At 47.3% G+C, this 19,270-nt stretch overlaps 1 protein-coding gene across 2 annotated transcripts in view; it reads left to right on the forward strand.

Annotated features, from left to right (window-relative positions):
* Window positions 1-2,418: 2,418 nt before the first annotated feature.
* The window catches only part of Larp1 (La ribonucleoprotein 1, translational regulator), a 54,984-nt gene continuing 38,132 nt past the window's right edge, over window positions 2,419-19,270 (forward strand). The window contains 1 exon segment of one of the 2 annotated variants that reach the window (NM_001427639.1): window positions 2,419-3,055. In NM_001427639.1, the coding sequence (NP_001414568.1) occupies window positions 2,698-3,055 (358 nt within the window). In that variant the 5' untranslated portion in view covers window positions 2,419-2,697. 2 annotated transcript variants of the gene reach the window in all.

The raw sequence follows: 19,270 nt of genomic DNA on the forward strand, positions 1-19,270 counted from the left end.
CAGGACCTCTAGAAGAGCAGTCAGTACTCTTAACCACTGAGACATCTCTCCAGTACCCAATTATTTGAATGTAAGAAAAACTATTGGATTTGGTTGTGCCATGGACTGGCCTTGTGTCCCTTGGATAAGGAACCTTATTTCTCTGAACTTCAGTGTCCTCATCTTTAAAACAAGAAGATGAAATAATTATTCAGTTTACTTTCTTAGGGTTGAGTATCTCTAGTTGAAGATAGTTCTAAAGAGTCTAAATTCAGAGCTTCCCCAAACCCCATCCAATGCCTCTCTCTGGCCCAGGACAGGGTCCAGAGTAGCCATCTCAGAGCACCGGTTCCCACGAAACAGAGCCTGGACACTTTTGTTGGCACTGACACTGAGAGCTAGGTAGATAAACCAGCTAGTTATATGCTACACAAAGCCTTGCTATGCCTACAAGTTGTATGAGAGCATATCTCCCCTCTACATCCAATTAGTAAGTGGCCTATGACTTTAACCCCAGTACTCAGGTGGCAGAGGCAGTGGGATCTCTGTGAGTTTGAGGCTAGCCTGGTCTATAGAGTAAGTTCCTGGACAGCCAGGGCTACACAGAGAAACCCTGTCACGAGAACACAAACACAAAACAAAAAGAGAAAACAAAAAGAAACTATTTACCAATAACTAAAGTTAGCCCTGGTGAAAAGTGTAGTGATGTGCTTTGACTAAGGGTAGACATGACACAGTTTTGTAGAATCCTGCCTAAGCTAGGTGGTGGTGGCCCATGCCTTTAACCTCGGCACTCTTGAGGCAGAGGCAGGCAGATCTCTGTGAGTTCCAGGCCAGCTGCTTGAATTCCCTATTCCCTTTAAACCATATGTTCCTCTGCACCTCTTCAAGCATTGGCTTTGGTGAGTTGTGCCTTATAATATCGGCCACTTTGGCTGTCTCGTTGACTACTTAGGCATTAATTTTCCTCAGAGAGGGGCTATCAGGGAAAGGGAGAGCTGTCCCAGGCTTGTAGGCCCAGGACTGGAGTTGGAACTGGACATCAGATTGCTAGGAACACTTTTTCCAGTATTCCTGATGTCCACAACACCAGGGCCTGCTAAGTCTTTTCAGGAAGCCGAAGCCTTGCCCTCTGCCTAGGAGACAACCTGTTTTTTTAATCCTTCTTTTGGAGAGTTCCACCAGCCTTCCAGGCTGTTTGGTTCTCAGATTTCTGATCCAGTCCCTGACACTTCTCTCATTTCCAGTATTTTGGGATCTGAGTTCAAGGGAACATTCCCTCAGCAACTAAGGAAGCAAATCTCAGTCAGATGGTGGCGGTGCATCTCTCTGATCCCAGCACTAGGGAGGCAGAGGCAGGCCTGGTCATCTGGTATACAGAGAGTTCTAGGGCAGCCAGCACCCAGAACTACATAAAAAAACAAACAAACAAACAAACAAAAAACCCTGCTTGAAAAACCAAACCAAACCAAACAAACAAAAAGCCAATATTGTCTACTTCATTACAGCGTAGTGACTACTGGACAATATTTGTTTCTTGCCTTCCCCCACCTTACAGTGTAAATTCCGGGAGGACAGGTGCTTGTTAGCCTGGTTTATTGGCAGACTTTTCTAAGAACTTTGCAGGCCCCCAGAGTATGAAGTCAGTAAATATTTATTGAACCGAATGACAGTGAAATTTGAAACCGCCTGGCATAAATGGCTCCTTCATTTTACAATAGAGAATCGAGACCCAGGAAGTGGACCTGACTAAAGCAGTTAACCCAAACTGCAATGGGGTCAGGGTTACGTTACAAATCTCAGAGCTTTCTGAGTCCCTCGACTAAGTGTCAGTTCAACCCCACCCTAAACAATTCTGTAGAAAACACACAAGCTACTTGAAAGAAAAGCCATTTCCTGCCCATAAAACACTGGGTCTCGAGGGCCTGTAGAGTGTGGGCACTACTGGGAAATCTGTTCTGTTTCCGAGGTGCTCGCTGCCCCTATGGGGTAAGAACTCCCTTGGACCCATTACCAGTGCCCTGACCAGGCTGCAGCTGGGCCAAGGTCACAGGAGTGGGGCCAGAAGCCACGCACAGGGGGAGGTCAATTTTTTTTTTGCATCATTACCCAAGTCAGGGCTGATATATTAAAAGACCCCTTCCCTGGAGCCCCGCAACCCTTGTCACCAGCGTTAGCAGGCTGGGCTGGCCGCGTGGCCCGGTCCCATGTGCTCCACCTGCGGTCGCTCTGGGGCGCTGGCTCTTTAAGGCTCCTCCCCCACCCCCGCCCTTCGGAGTTGCATCAGGCACGTGCTCGCCCCCGTTCGCTTGCCGCGCCACAGGAATGGCCGCCGGGAGGCGGGGCCTGGGCGGGACCTTCCGCCCTGCGCGCGCGCGCCCGCCGCCGCGCCGTCCCCGCCCCTCGCGCGCCGCGTCGCGAGGCGCGCGCCCGCCCGCCGCCCGCCGCGGATCGCGTGGTCTGGCTCGGCTCTCCGCGCCGCTCCCCCCCGGGCCGTCCGCACCACTGCAGCCCCCCGAGCCGCCCCGGGCCGGGGGCGGGGGGACGCAGGCCGCGGACCGAGGTCCGCCAGGCCGGCTAGGCGCGCCGGAGCTCTCCGCCCGGCGCGCCGCTCAGCGTCCGCCCGTCCGCGCCGCCCCGGGTCCGCGCGGCCCGGGCCCCGGCGCCCCGCCAGCGGCCTCGAGCGGGGCCCGCGGCGCGCCCGGCCCCTCCGCGCAGATGGCCACTCAAGTGGAGCCGCTGCTGCCCGCGGGTGCCGCGCTGCTGCAGGCCGACGAGCACGGTCTGGCGAGGAAGAAGCCGGCGCCCGACACCCAGGCCGAGTCGGGCCCGGGTGACGGCGGTGGTGAGCCGGACGGCGGCGTCCGCAGGCCGCGGCCCGCCTGCGCCAGGCCTGGCCGCGACGGCACGGAGCGCGAGAGCCCGCGGCCACCCGCAGCTGCGGAAGCCCCAGCGGGGAGCGACGGCGAGGACGGCGGCCGGCGTGACTTCGTGGAGGCACCGCCGCCCAAGGTGAACCCGTGGACGAAGCACGCGCCGCCGCCGCCGTCCGCGGTGAACGGACAGCCGCCTCCAGGTGGGTCTGCGCGGCGCGGCACTGGCCCGCGCAGTGACGCGGGCGTTTCCTTCAGAGCGGGGCTGCCGGGGCCGCAGCGGTTGGTGGCAACGGCATGCCTCGGGCCTAGCTTGCGGGACTGGGCCGGGCGGGGCCGCTCGGTGTGCCCTGTGTGCCCTGTGTTTCCTATGCGTGTCGGCGCCTGGAGAGTGCGTGTTCAGTGAACATGTGTCACGGCTCCGAGCGGAGTCTGCCTTTGAACTTTGCAACTTTGCGGTTCGGGGAGCCGGGTGAGGCGTAGGGAGCGCGGGCCCCTGCGTGCCCGGGAGCCGGTGGCGGCCCGCGGCGACGCGAGGGGCGTGTGTGGCGGCGAGGGAGTGGCCGCGCCGGTGCGGGGCGGGCGGGTGACAGTTGGGCGCCATGCGCGGTGCCAGGACTGTTCGCTGCGCTCGCCGGCCTGAGCTGCGCGCGGGGCTCCCCTCCCCCGCTGAGTCCGGGCGGGAGGTGGCTAGGGAATCCTGGCCGGGCGCGATCGGCGTGGGCATCTAGTAGCGCACCACTCGGGCACAGCCTCCGCCTGTGTACTCCCCGGTGTCTCGTGAGCATGGCCCTTGAGTTTGACCGTCGGAGTCCTGGTACTTGTACTTTTTAAAAAAGAGAGAAAAGAAAAGAAAAACTCCTTTTGGAGCTTCGGTGAGGTTGCCTAACCTAAACTGGGCACCGAGGAAGTCGTAGCTAGCCTCTTTCAGGTTCCAGAGTGCAGGAAAGTGTAGGCCTACCCCTGGGGGAAACCAGCACGTTGGTTGCCCTTTCGATTTCTCTTAGGGTTGCTTCATAAGGAAGAGGGCACATGGGGTGGGGGTGTACTAGAGTTTCTCTCTTCTCCTTCCCTTCCAGAATCCTCTTATGCAAGGGGCAGTACTGAAACCTCCATTTTCTTTCATATCCTCGCTTTCCACCCACAGAGTGGGAGAAACAACTTTAAGACACTCTTTGGTCCTGCCTCTCTTTAAATTCAGAGGTATAATCATCCTCTCGAGCCGCGCTCCTCAGAAGTTTAAATGAGGCTGTTTGCTCAGTTCGCCGCGCTTAGCTACTGGTGAACCTGCCTTGTGGGTTTTAAGTCAGCTGTGACATCAGGCAGGATTGGGTGCCTGAGCTGGCATTTTGTGTAAAGCCAGGGGCCCTTGATAGCTTGCGTCATTGGAGTTATTGATCGTGGGAAGAAGACAGTTTGGCTGGCATCTCAAATTTTCCTCCGGATAAAGCCAAATTCAATATGTGACCAAAGCACACATTCTAGGCATGGTATGTCTGTTCTGTACCTGTGTTTGTTTTTGGAATCTTAAAAATGAGTGACTACCAGTTGGTTTAGAACCTTTGGAGTAGTCTTTTGACAGACTACCAGAATTAATCCAATAGTTTTTTAGTTTAAGCTCATTAAGACCTGGGTGCTTTTTAAAGTGATTATGTGATTGGGTTGTCTGTCTGGTAAGGTTAGGTAGTGGCCTTATCTCTTCAGCCAAAGGGATCTGTAGGTCCTTTTTTAGCTCTGATTTTATTTGCAGCCCGGGCATCTTTAAATGTGACACCAGTGGTGTGGTTGTGTGGTATTGGAATTTTTATGTTCTGTGATGCATATGTTTTGGGGAGTGTACAGAAATGAGTGTCTCATAAGCAACCTAAGCTTTCCAAAGCTTGCTGCAAATGCCTATTTTTAGCCTTCTTTTGGCTCAGATGCTGGTGTTTTAGTTTTTAAGGGACACAAGCAGTAACTAGTAATAAAATATGTTTTACCCTTTTATCCCTTTCATGTGGCATTTTTCTATCTTGTTTAAGCTTCCAAATCCTAGGTTTGTATTTGGAGAGGGGGGGGAGCGAGGGCATAATCTTAATGGCCTAGAACTTACTTAATCAAGGTTGGTCCTAAACTCCTGATTCTCCTGCCTCTGCCTTCTCCATACCTGATTTTAGCGGCACCCCCCCACCCCCCCACCGTGCATGTTCGTGTGTGTGTGTGTGTGTGTGTGTGTGTGTGTGTTTTGTTCCTTAGTCCCAGTTGGTTTTTCATACATATGTTAGCCTCTACTGCAGTTTCCCCTTCATTCCTCCCAGTATCACACACACCATTTTAGGTTTATGTTTTTTTTTTAAATTTTTTTAAAGATTTATTTATTATGTATAAGTACAGAGTAGCTGTCTTCAGACACACCAGAAGAGGGCATTGGATCCCCATTACAGATGGTTGTGAGCCACCATGTGGTTGCTGGGATTTGAACTCAGGACCTCTGGAAGAGCAGTCAGTGCTCTTAACCGCTGAGCCATCTCTCCAGCCCAGGTTTATGGTTTTAAATTTTGAATTTGTCCTTTTTTTTTTTTTTTTTTTTTTTTTTTGGTTCTTTTTTTCAGAGCTGGGGACCGAATCCAGGGTCTTGCGCTTCCTAGGCAAGCGCTCTACCACTGAGCTAAATCCCCAACCCCGGGATTTGTCCTTTTGGACACCGTTCCTAACAGTACTATTTACATTCTTCCCCTTTTTCCAGCCACACCCCCTTTCAATCTTGAGTGCCCAAGTGGGAAGAGATACATAGGTTCTGCACGTGTTCTATCTGTCTCTTGTTAGCTGATCTCGCCTTCTCCTCTGTACAACAGGGATTAGTTTATGATGTGCATGCCTCTCAGGACATTGGTGACCCTTCACTGTGATGACAGTGGTTCTCAACCTTCCTAATGTTGTGACCCTGTAAAAATACAGTTCCTCATAAAATTATTTTTGTTGCACTTCGTAACTTTGCTACTGCTGTGAATCATAATGTAAATATCTGTGTTTCCTAGTGATCTCAGATGAGCCCTGTGGAGCAGCTTAAGAACTGCTTTGTGCTTAGGAGATTATGGACCCTTCAGGGACTTTTTTATTTATTTATTTTTTTGGGGGGGGTCTTATTTTCAGAGCTGGGGACCGAACCCAGGGCCTTGCGCTTCCTAGGCAAGCACTCTACCACTGAGCTAAATCCCCAACCCCCCTTCAGGGACTTTGATGTTCGGTTTCCTTTTTTTGTTTTGTTTAGTTTTAACTTGTGAAAAGAAGGCAGAGAATGCACATCTTTTGTTTTTGTGTATAGCTTAACACCCCCACAAGTAGTAGTTTGCTTTAAAGTTGACCTTTGAACTGGGTGTGGTGGTTCACACTTAGGGTCCCAGCAGAAGAGTGGTCTTGGTTCAGGGCATGGAGATACTCCTTTTTTTTTAAAACAAAACAAAACAAAACAAAACAAAACAGGGGTTGGGGAGCGCAAAGCTCTGAAGTTCGGTCCCCAGCTCCGGGGAAAAAAAAAAAAAAGCAAAAACAGCCAAACAAGAAAAAACTTTTTATGCACCGTTAATAAAAATTGTCTTAGAGCTCACTCTATAGACTATGGGCCTTGAATTCAGAGATCCGCCTGTCTCTGCTTCCTCAGTGTTGGGATCACGGGTGTGCGCCACCACTGCCCAGCTCTTCAGAGGATATTTTACAAGAGTCTGGTCTCTCCTTCCATCGTACACAGGTCCTGAAAACTGAATTCAGGTAGTCGTGCCGGATGGCATGCTTTTACCTGCTGAGCCATCTTACCAAACCTTGGCATCAACACCCCTCCCCCTTCTCTCTGAGTAACAGCCCCGGAACTCAGTTTGTAGACCAGGCTGGCCTCTAGGTCTGAGACTGCCTACCTCTGCCTCCCAGAGCGCTGGGATTAAAGGTGTGCGTTACACCTGGCTGCAATTAACAGCTTTACATAGGTCAGTCACTCAAGAAATGACTACCTGTTTTGGGGTGTCTTTGTTTTTGTTTTTGTTTTTTTCAAGACAGGGAGGGGTTCTTTGTGTAACCCAGGCTCTTGGAAGTCTGTAGATCAGTCTGGCCTTGAACTCAAGAGTTCCCCCTCTCTGCTTCCTGAGTCCTGGGATCAAAAGGGTACACCACCATTGCCTGGATGAAATGACTACTTTTGCCTTGGGACATGGTATAATGATGATGAGTTCTGCATGCTTCTGCTGCATGTCTAGCGCCATGCCCACCATTCTTTTCCAGTAATGATGATCTTTTTTAAAAGCAATTGAAAAATAATTTAATTATTTTTATGTACGTTGGTGCTTTGTATATATGTATGTCTGTGGGGGGTCTGATTCTCTGGAACCAGAGTTTCAGGCAGTTGTAAGCTGTTGTGTGTGTACTGGGAATTGAATCTGGGTCCTCTGGAAGAGCAGCCAGCGCTCTTAACCACTGAGCCATCACTCCAGCCCCCCAATTTTTTTTTCTGACAACTTTTAGGGTTTCACTCTAGCCTAGCATTACCTTGAACTCACTGTGTAGTTCAGACTGACCTTTGAATTTCTGACAATAATCCTGCCTCAGCCTTTTGGGAGTTAGGATTATATGCATTAGTTACTATGCCTACCAAATCAGGTTTTCATTTGTCTTAAATAAGCTTTAGTTAATTTGCTTCTCTCCAAGACCCTGGGGAGCGCTCACAAGAGCTCACATACTGTATCTGCCTCTACTGGGTATATTGAGAAAGCTGGTGCCTGAACTGGGCATAGAGTCTGAGACTTAGTGCTTCATTTCTGTTTGTGTGAGTCTCTTTGAAATAGAGCTAATGATTGCAGCCTGGCCTGCTAACTGATGGTGTCCTGGGACCCTATTCTGCCCCTGCTGCTGTGGTAGTTGGTCATCACTAGGGCCTCTCAGCATTGTTAGGCTTTGAAACTCTGGCTCTGGAAACTGGCTCTTTACACTTTTGGTCCCCAGGTAAGTTTCTAAGTTGCTGGGTAATCTTAGAATTGTGTGCCTGTCTTGAGCCCCTGTTAACTTTACCCTTCTAAAGAAGGGTGATGGCCGTGGTTTTGGAGAATGGTTGTGAGAATCAAAGGTGGTAAATCAAAAGGTGGTTACGAAACTCTTAGTACGTGGGTCAGACACGGTGGAAGCCCATAAGTGGTGCCTGTAGTAAACACTGCTCAAAAATATTTTTGTGGGGCAAGTGAAATGGCTCATCCATCAGATGAGGGCACTGGCTTGGTACCTTCTAACCCCGAAGATTTGAGTTAGATCCTCAGAGCCCATGTGGTTGATAACCTGCAAGTTGTACTTGACCATACACACAGAACGAAAAAGGAGTATTGCCTATATGATAAATAGTTATCTTGTCCTAACCCCCCCTCAATCCCACTGACATATTCGTCAAATCGTCTTTCTGATGTATTTCTTCATTTGCAGGGAATTAGATTAGATTTAAATGTCTTTTAGGTTCCAGTGTTAAAACTGTGTTCTCCGTGTTAGAACCCCAAGTCCACTCCACCCACAAAGCACAATTAAAGCAGAGCTTTAAGTGCATGTGTCTTCAAATCTGCCCATGTGATTGGGAACTCCCATCTTGACACTAAGCCCCGGGAAGGCTGGAGAGAGGCTCTTGGTTTCATTAAATGAGAGTGGTAGCTTGGAGGGCACATGGTGGAGTGATTGGCCTTATTGTATGGTCATAGAAAGTTCACAACAGCACTTGTGAAATGCCTCCCACTCACAGTACATTGAGAAAACAGGATGACCTTGCGGTCCCCATCCTAACACCTCACAAGTACTGGAATTAAAGGTGTGTGTGGCCAACTGGGGTTATCCAGTGTTTAACGAGAAGTTCTGTGCAGCAACTTTTTTTCAGTGAAGCAGCCTTTTAGAAGGGGAATATTAAAGATGAAAAGGTCATGCATGGGGTTGGGGATTTAGCTCAGTGGTAGAGCGCTAGGCCCTGGGTTCGGTCCCCAGCTCTGAAAAAAAGAAAAAAGAAAAAAAAAGAAAAGGTCATGCATATCTGGATCTTCATTTGAACAAACTAGACCATGAGATGTTTTGAAGCAGGGTCTGGTGGCTCAAGCCTGTGCTCCCATTACAGAGACTAAGGCAGAAAGAGTTTTTGGTCAGCTTGGCTAGAGTGAGATCTAGTCTCAAGCAAACAGACCCCCCTCCCCCCCAGACAAGTCCTTTTGATGATAAATGAAGAAATTTGATCATTTTAGGTCCTATTAGGAAGTTATCCTGTTTGTTAAGAGCATATGGTCATCCACTTGTTTTGAGTTTGCTGATTATGTTATATTATTGCAAACGAGCACTAAGAACTGTTGAGTACAGTTTGAATAAATGAGGCTTAAGACTTTCCTCACCCTAGTTCATGTCACTTTTTCTTCTGAAGAAGGCACAGTTAGGATTCTTTTTTTTTTTTTTTAAGATTTATTTATTATATAGCTGTTTTCAGACACACCAGAAGAGGGCATCAGATCTCATCACAGATGGTTGTGAGCCACCATGTGGTTGCTGGGAACTGAACTCCGGACCCCTGGAAGAGCAGTCAGTGCTCTTAACCACTGAGCCATCTCTCCAGCCCACCAGCTCTCTTGAATCCTGAACTTCCTCAGAGACTGAATCTTTGCCTAGGTCTGAAGTGGGTCCCAAGCCAGAGTTCAGCATTTTCCACTGTTACTCAGCATCTCTTTTTCTCTTCTCTGGGATCAAGCACAGAGAGAAGAAGGAGCAGTGCCCTAAACCACAAAGCCCTCTTAAAAATGGAGAGCCTGGAGGTTGGGGATTTAGCTCAGTGGTAGAGCACTTGCCTAGCAAGCGCAAGGCCCTGGGTTCAGTCCCCAGCTCCGAAAAAAAAAAAAAAAAACCAAAAACAAAACAAAAAAAAAAAAAAAAAAAGGAGAGCCTGGCAGATGGGAGTGTCCCTGTTCACAAAATCCAAGAGGTGATCAGAGGGGTAATTAGGTGTTGCTGGGGCTCCGGAAAGGTTTCAGGCCAGGCTCACAGACCTCTGTTGGCTAATCCAGAGTGATCTCAGGGAGATGGTCAGGAGAGTGGGTTACTTTAACCTTCTAGGCCTGAGGTTTTGATAATAGCTAATGAAGTGGAGGGAGAAGTTGAAGAAATTTAAATTATAACCTGGGCAGAGAGAGTACTTAACTTCTTCCTGTCTTCTATGCCTTCCTTCCTAGCTTGCCTAGCCTCTCCATTCTTCCTGCAGTTAAGGACTCGTGCAGTGCTACCAAAGTTCTGAGGATCTGGTTGATGGCACAGCATCCCACACAAGATTAATTGGCTCATAGCCAGAAGATGAATCCCATAACTAGATTTTTGTAGACTGAGGTGATTGTCTTGGGGGGAAGGTATTTTGTGCCTTTCCTAAATGGGGATGAGTATCCGTGAGTCTGGTGAGTTTTGAGATGGCTAGCTTCCTGTGGTGGGTTTTCCATGAAATAATAGGGACAGCCTTGATGTGACACCTTTGTCGTTTAGCTGTCCTTGGACTGGCTGAGTTCTAGGTGTGGGGAAAGGCCTTCCTGGTGAATTATGTAAAGCTGGCCAGGTGTTGAAGGCCATCTTCATTATCTTAGTCTGGGGTACTGTGTGAACTGCTGTTGACCACCACCAGAGAGAGAGAGAGAGAGAGGTCCATTCATGGGCATCATCCTGCAGTAGCCAGGATCTGTAGTTTTTTTTAAATGTCTTACTCTTTTTTTTTTTTTTTTTTGGAGCTGGGGACCGAACCCAGGGCCTTGCGCTTCCTAGGTAAGCACTCTACCACTGAGCTAAATCCCCAGCCCCTAAATGTCTTACTTACTCTTTAAAACATTTGTCTCAGCAGGTGCTCCTTAACCTAATTCCCATATGAAAAACAGACTCAGATTCGGCAGCTAAGTGTTCAGAGAAACTTGAGGCCATCCTGCACTGCTTTTGTGAAGGCACATCTAATTCATTAGTACAATCCTTTAAAGGCCTTAAAATTGCCTCTAGGTCTAGATATTTCTTTATACTTTGAGTGTCTGAACTAGAACTTAGGTTGTCCCAGCAGCTTCTTTACTGTCTCCTGTTAACTTCTGTTTAGAACCCTCTGGATTTTCAGAACAGGAGTCCTTAGCCTGGCCTAGGACTTACTGGGCTGAGTCCTCTACCCATCATGCACTCACTATATATCACTTTCTTCTTTCCCAGGAGTGACTGTAGTGTGTCTTTTGCTTTGGGCCTTTAGTTCTGGACTGTTCTTTCTCTGGATTGATGTCATGGTGAGGCCTTCCCAGACCACGCTCATAGTTATAAACCCTGGCCCTGGACTGCTTCCCCTCCCTCTGATCCTGCTGTGTCTTTTTAGCTTTGTCTCTATTTGGTTAAGCTGTCCCTGGCACTATAGTTGAGGTTGACAGGTTGCAGTGGCAGCTCAGAGTATATATACTGGTGAGCAGGTAGATGGGTGGTGTGCTTTGTGGGTTTGCTCTATGTGAGATGTTGAGGATCTTATAGTAGATAGGAGGATGTGTACGTAAAGTTCAGTGTGAGAGAAAGTGCCATGTGGGAAGAGCATATGTGGTGCAGCAGAGGCGTCCTGTGCAGTTCAGCTCAGAGATCCTGGGGAGCAGGGCTGAGCCGACATGGGAAGGGTGAGTGGGGTTGCTGAGCAAAGCCTGTGATCACTTCGGTGGAGCCCAGGGAGCTGAATTCCCTGTGGTTGGAGTACAGCCAACTAAAAAGGTGCTTCATAGGAGTGCCAAGTCCCAATTTTAGCAGAAATCCATAGGCAGGCAGTCTTAGGGGATTTTAAGTGAAAAGAAAGGTGGTCAGATTTTTCCTTTTACAAGATGACCTTAGCAGAATTTACTTTAAGATAAATGATTTGGGGTTTCATGTCTGATCCTTTGGACTACAATTCCCAGATTGAAGATAAATGATTTGGGGTTTCATGTCTGATCCTTTGGACTACAATTCCCAGATTGTACAAAAAGGAGCCCCACATGCTATACTGCTTCCCAGCCACTTTGCAGCACAGTCCCTGGATGGGGACTACATTTCTGAAGTCAACTGAGGTCACACCCGTGCTCAGGAACAGGGAGTTTGCATGGTCCTGGAGAGACTAAGTGTCTTCCTGAGAAGGCTGGCTGGCCTGAGGAGGTGGACTTTGTTTCAGTCCAGACCCTAGTTGTTAGCTCTATTCCGATAGTTGTGCCCTGGTATGTTTGGTTTTCCTCCTCTTTTAAGAGTATGGGAATTACTAAAATTGGAAGGGGCTGCAAAGATAGACTCCTCCTTGCAGGGTCCTTCATTTGCAGAACAAGTTAGATGGGAGGTGTTTAGGCTCTGGGTTTCAGAGGGTTCAGTCTGAGACTGGGTTACTTTGGTGTAGACAGGGTGAATGTAGGAATGTAGGGGTCTGTAGAGGAGGAGGCTGCCACCTCCTGGGAACAGAAAGCAAGGAAGACACTGGGCATATTTCCAGTCACCTACTTCCAGCTCAGTCTCCACTCCTTCTAAAGCATTTCCAAAATCTCCTAAAATTGTACCACACCTGTAAGGGACATTGTATTCAAACCATGGCACTTACCTACTGGAACCTGTAGGTGAAGGTGAGTTTAGCTGAGAGTGTAAAGAGCTTCCCAGGAGCCTGGCTCAGAAACTGCAGCTTTACTCTTGAGGCCCCGAATTTGGCCTTTTATTTTACTTAACAGAGGATATTGTTGAAGCCATTCTAACTCATGACCCAGCATCTTCTGTCACTTGATCTCTAGAATTTGGCCTATCCATAGAAAGGAAGGTGGTTTCTGTCACATCTCTCAGCTGCTTTTCCTCCTGGCCCTGCCCTCTCTTGGCTTATCATAGAGATGAACTTAAGAACCTTGTAAGAAGCCCAAATGGATGTGGGATGTGTGCACATGTCTTCACCTGCCCAATTGCCTGTGTTTTGAGGTCAGAGGACAATTTGCAGGAGTTGGTGTTTTCCACTATGTGTGTCCCAGGGATTGAAGTCAGTTCTCTTTTTTTTTTTTTTTTTTTTTTGGTTCTTTCTTTTTTCGGAGCTGGGGACCGAACCCAGGGCCTTGCGCTTCCTAGGCAAGCGCTCTACCACTGAGCTAAATCCCCAACCCTGAAGTCAGTTCTCTTTTATCTGCTGAGCCATCTCATGCCTACCCATGCCCCTCCAAATTGTGACTCTTAGAATTTTTTAGTGGTAGATGAGCCTGGGTGCTTTGTGGTAAAACTGTCCCTTTAGTGCTTTGGTATCTTTCCAGTTTCAGATTTGCTGCAGACAGAGAGGTCTCCTTTCCCATGTATGAGAAAAAGGTCAGTTGGCATTAATAGCATAGTCTTGTTTTGGAGTTAAGTCCTATCGTTTCAGTGACCTTATGATTAAGTTTTGGTGTAGGTTTGGGGAGTATTAGTGGGTTTTGGCTTTGTCAGTTGGTAACTTTGAACAGTGTCCCCAAGTGAATGTAGCAGATGCTGAGTTCTTTTTTTTTTTTTTTTTTCTTTTTCTTTTTTTTTTTTTCCGGGGCTGGGGACCGAACCCAGGGCCTTGCGCTTGCTAGGCAAGCGCTCTACCGCTGAGCTAAATCCCCAACCCCTAGATGCTGAGTTCTTTTGCTCAGTAACTATTTACATTTTTTTTTTTTTGGGTTCTTTTTTTCCGAGCTGGGGACCAAACCCAGGGCCTTGCGCTTCCTAGGCAAGCGCTCTACCATTGCTCAGTAACTTGATTAGTGGTGGTGATTTCCTGAAGAACCTTTGATTCAGAAAATTTGTAGACTCTATTAGCTGTCAGTGTCTTCTCCACCTTCAAATTAAGTAGGAAGCAAGATAAATTTGCCATGGTGGGTCTTATTTATACCTGAAAGAAAGAGGCATAGTGGTGCACATCTTTAATTCTGGATCCAGAAGGATTACATGAGCTTGAGGCCATCCTGAGATACTATAGCAAGAACCAGGCTAGGTGGGGCTATAAGCCACACCAAAAACAAACAAGTCTGGACTGCAATGAATGGCAGGTGGATGTTGGCTCTCTGTTGAGTTTGAGATAAGCATGGGCTCAGGGAGGGGGAGGGGTAAGGGATGGCTCAGTGGTTAAGAGCATTAACTGTTCTTCCAGAGGTTCTGAGTTCAACTCCCAGCAATCACATGGTGGCTCACAACCATCTGTAATGGGTATTCAATGCCCTCTTGGTGTGTCTGAAGACAGTAACAGTGTATCCACATGAAATAAATAAATAAATCTTTAAAAGAGAGAGGAGGAAGCAGAGAGACAGAGAGATAAGCATGTTCTCTACATAGGGTGTTCCAGGCCAGCCAGGACTTTGAAACTGCTTTAAAAAGAAAAAAGTCACAAAGTGTCTCCCTGTGTCCACATCTCCTGCCCAGTTTTAACTTTCTAACAGTTTTCAGTTGCTTTAAGAACACTTTAAAGAAACCATCTGTATTTTAAAATTGGGAAAATGAGATTAGGTATGCTAGCACACAGGCCTGCCTGTAATCCCAGCACTTCGGAGACAGAGGCAAGCATATTTCTTTCAATTGGAGGCTAGCTTGGTGTACATAGTTAACTGTAAGATGGCCAGAACAATGTTAGAGACCCTGTCTCAATGACCTACCTCCAGAAAAAAGACCTACCTCCAGAAAAAAGTCAAGTCAGTCAGTCAGTCAGTCAGTCAGTCGGTCGGTCGGTCGGCCAGCCAGCCTATCTATCTATCTATCTATCTATCTATCTATCTATCTATCTATCTATCTATCTATCCATCCATCCATCCATCCATCCATCCATCCATCCATCCATCCATCCATCCATCCGTGCTTAGGGATATCTAACTTTACTTATAAAAAGGCAAATGTGTAAAGCTATGCTGAATTGCATGTGACACTGGGTGAAGGACATGGACTAGCATCTAAGTGTATATGTCACTAACAGGTGGCAGAGCACAGCCACCTCAGGACTACTGGCCAGCAGCTGTCTACATGCAACCCACTGCTAGGCCCTGCAGGCCCTTGAATTTGTATTCCTCTTTAGGCTTCTTTCCAGTATGAGGCCTGTGGGTCCACATACTATGCTTCATCATAAAAGGGAAGGGACAGTGCTCTGTCCAAGGTATAAGTCAAGGAATAGCCTTTGTAGAACAGTGCAGAGGAGTTGTTAGATGAGACTTGAAAGCTCTCCAGAGAGACTACTTAATCTTCTTCTGAGGGAGAGCAAGTGTGGTGAAGACATGATACCAAGAGCATTGTGGCCTGAGGCCCTGGAGCAAAGCTGAGGATGAACTAGCCAAGAAAATTGTGTTAGGTTCCGGGTAGTCTTTCCTTTTCTGCTCTCTCCTGTGGACTGGGTATATAAATAGCATCATTGGTTTCAGTCTGTTGAAGCCCCTTGTACCACCTGTCCTCTTGTAGGTGTGAGGAGGACTATATAGGTGTTAACTATCACAATGGAAAGGGGAAAGAATGATCCTGGGTAGACATCTTGTGCAGTGTGGTCCTGTTGTTTAGGGAAGGGAACCGAGGCTGTTGGAGCATCTCTGGACAGAGGCTCCCAGCAGTGTTGTCCTGTGCTCCCTGTAGTAGGGAGGGTAGGAAATGAGGTAGGGAGATTGGAAGATAAGCTGCCAACCTCAGCTGTGCATCTCACTGAAAGATTTGGGCAACCTTACTGAATTTCCCCACTTCCTTTCCTGCTTCCTGTGAATGGGAGTGGTTGAATCACAAGAACTTTCAAGACTTTCCCATTAGGATTAAGTACACTGTATCAATTGAGTCAGAAGTTAAGGCCCTGATTGTTAAGATCTCATTCAGAGACTCCTACTCAGATCGGACCAGCTTTTCTCCCCAGAGCTGCACTAAGGCAGTGGGTTTCTTAGGCATTGTGCTCGAGGCTTCTGGTTCGTGTTTAGGTAAGACGGACTGCCCTAGGTGGTGAGTCCTCTGCAGCAGACAGTGATAGGCACTTGGAAGGATTCTTAAATCCTGTGTCTAGTTCAATTGGGTCATTTTTGAGAAATCCCCTTCTGGCCTGAACATGTAGAACCTAGGGCTGGTAGAAGCTGGGGTCCAAGCGTTAGTCAACTTAGAGGAACAGAGGCAGACCTAAGAGGCTCACAAGTATTCCAGTGTTCAGGCTTGTTCAAACAGGCCCCATGGCTTGAACCTAACTTTTGTAGAACAGGAACTGCTTAGCTCCCATCAGTTTGAGCATCCTACTAAGAGTTAGGCCCTGGGAATTCTGCTGTGCACTAGACAGAGAGGCCTGGCCTCATTGTTTACATTTCCACTGGGAAGCAGTGAACTACAAATGATTGTTTCCTGCCTAACATCACCTCCCAAAACAGCATCTCAAAGAATCAGCTGTCTTGAGGGTGTGTGCGGTGTACAGTCCTGTTATCCCAGATACTCTAGAATCAATTTCATAGGGAAGTACTGCACAGTGACTCTGTGCAGGCACTGTTAAGGTGTTGGCATGATCAGAGTGCACTGAGGATCCTCCAAGGACACAGATGGCCTGTGTAGAGGAGGGCCCTGCACTCTGTTGTGGAAGCTGGAGAGCAGGGACACCACAGCATATGCTTTGAGATTCCTCAGGTCTGTGGAGAGTGTTGAGTGGGGAACCAGGTGAGAACAGAAAGGCAGGAAACTCAGGTAAATCAGAGTAGAAGACAAGAATTATAGGATATTCATTCTTTGCTCCCCTTCTCCCTTCCCCCATTTTGATACTTAGTAACAAAAAATGTTCCAGAAAAGGATTGAACAAAAATTACAAGATTAGGCAAGGGTTAAAAGTTTTTTTTTTCTTTTTTCTTTTTTTTAAATCTGTTTCTTAGAGACTTTAAGCAGTTCGGAAAGTTGTTTTGTTTGATCTAAAACAGGAATCGAATCATGGTATTTAAGTGAGATTTCAACAGAAAATTTTCCTTTTGCCTTCTGTCAAAGCAGAATGTAATCAGGGTTTTTATTTATACCTGCAAGTTAGGAAATGTTAGGGGCTGGAGAGAAGGTTCAACTAGCTAATAGCATTTGCTGCTCTTGCAGAGGACCCCAGATGTGTTTCTTGCACCACGGGCTGGTTAGTGATCATTGTAACTTTAGCTCAGGGTGTCTAATGCCCTCTTAGCCTCTGAGGGCACTGCACTCAGTAAATATACACGCACACATGTGAACACATAATTTAAAATAAAATATATAATTTTTATTTCTTGTTTGTTTTTTAAAGAATTATTTTATGTATATGAGTACACTGTAGCTGTCTTCAGGTACCAGAAGAGGGCATCAGATCCCATTATATATGGTTGTTAGCCACCATGTGGTTGCTAGGGATTGAACTTAGGATCTCTTTTGAAAGAGCAGTCAGTGCTTTTAACTGCTGGGCCATCTCTCTCTCTCTCTCTCTCTGTCTGTCTGTCTGTCTGTCTGTCTGTCTGTCTGTCTTTTTTTTTTCCAAGACAGAGTTTTTCTATGTACCTCTGGAATTCACTCTATAACCCAGACTACCCTTGAAATCAGAGCCGCCTGCTTCTGCCTTCCCAGTGCTGGGATTAAAGATGTGAGCCCTCACTGCCTGGCCAAAATAAAATGGATCTTAATCCAAAAAGAGGAAACACCAAGGGGTAGGGAAAAAAGGAGCAAAAGGCTATGGCAGAGCCATGGAATTGATCACAAGCATTTACTAAAGCATTCACTTGGCCTTTCTAGTCCTCCCAAAGAGGATTTAAAGATGGAGGCAGCTCAGGCTACCCTCAAAATCACCATGTAGCTGATGATGACCTTGAACACTATGCCTCTCACCTGAATGCTGCCATTAGAAATTACAAGCAAGTGTAATCCAGAGAAGGATTTAGGCAGGAAAGGTTATGCAGCCTGTTTTCTGGTCATGTTTGGGTTGTGGAGTATCTGCCTAGCTAGATTCTTTGTGTGGGCCTCAAAACAATTATTTATTTTTTCATTTCAATGGTTGTAGAAAAGCTCCAACCCACACTCTTTGTTCACCTGATGGTCCTTCTGACAGGCTCTCTAGTAACGCGCCCTTTTACACATTTGCAGTCTCTTTCCTGCAGAAGATCTGTGGCTGCAGCCTTTGGCTTCAGCTACTCCACTATCTTGACCGAGGGAGGTAGGGGCACTGAAGCTCTTGGTGGATTTATATAGATTACTCTGGGGGACTGGGGAGATGGCTCAGGGGTTAAGAGCACTGACTGCTCTTCCAGAGGTCCTGAGTTCAATTCCTAGCAACCACATGGTGGCTCACAACCATCTATCATGAGATCTTCTGGCCTGCAGGCATACATGCAGGCAGAATGTTATATACATAATAAATAAATCTTTAAACAAAAGTACTCTTGTAGGCAGCTGGAAGGTGTAGAGTCTGTCCTGTGCCTCCCTTTGCAGAGGTACTGTGAGAGTGACCTTTATCAGAGGGATGTCATGATGTTTGCTTGTCATGTGACAGTTAAGTTGTGAGTCAACCTCCTGGTTTTCTTTTCTTTTTTTTCTTTGTCTTTTCTTTCTGGTGTTTTTGAATCAACTCACTGTTTCCTTGTGAATTGCTGTCTCTTACTTCCTCTTCATCTCAAGTGCCTAGAGGCTGAGATAGTGGTGCCATGCCAATCAGACAAAAGGGGCATTGGGTTCTTTGGTTCCAGATCTCTCTACTTTTACCTGCTTGTTCCAAGTTTCAAGCCTGCGGGTGGAGGTGGAATAAGATGTGGATGGGTAGCATAAGATATCAGCAGTTGTTGATCTCTGCAGAGAATCACAAGTCCTGGATACGTTATGGAATGATTATAGCTCCCCCCCCCCCCCGCCAAATTATTTATTTTAAATCATGTTATGTATTCCTGCAGAGGCCACCTGATATGAATGCAAAAATCTAACTCAGGTCTCAAACTCCAGTTCTTTGGAAGAGCAATACATGTATTCTTAACTGTGGAGGCGTCTCTCCAGACCTGATGACCCTGGGTCTTAATAGTTTTCTGTTCCTCTCAGGATAGACTGCTGTGTCAACAACTGCTGTGGGTTGTTGCTAGTGTTAAGATGCAGCCGTGGTTGTCATGGAACTTACTATGTAGGCCAGACTGACTTGGAACTTTTCACCCCGGGGTACTGTGATTAAAGGCATTTGCCACCATGCTGGACTTTGCTGTGGGTTTTGACCAGCTAGATAAGACTTTTCCTCAGTGGGCCCAGAGCAAGCTTAGATGAAAGCATGAGAACACCAGTTCTGACTTTGGCCTTTCCTCATTCTCACAGTGGGTGTCATGTACAAATTTAGCCAAGCTTCTGTGCCTCTGTCAGATCTTAAGTTCATTAGGTCTGCCTCATGAGTGACAAGATTGCCCTAGAGACTCTGGTCAAAGTGTTGAAGTATCCTTACTTCTTGAATGCTAATCAGATCAGAATTCTGATCCTCCATCCAT

The sequence above is a fragment of the Rattus norvegicus genome, chromosome 10 (assembly GCF_036323735.1).
Source record: "Rattus norvegicus strain BN/NHsdMcwi chromosome 10, GRCr8, whole genome shotgun sequence".
In the NCBI taxonomy this organism is placed as follows: domain Eukaryota; kingdom Metazoa; phylum Chordata; class Mammalia; order Rodentia; family Muridae; genus Rattus; species Rattus norvegicus.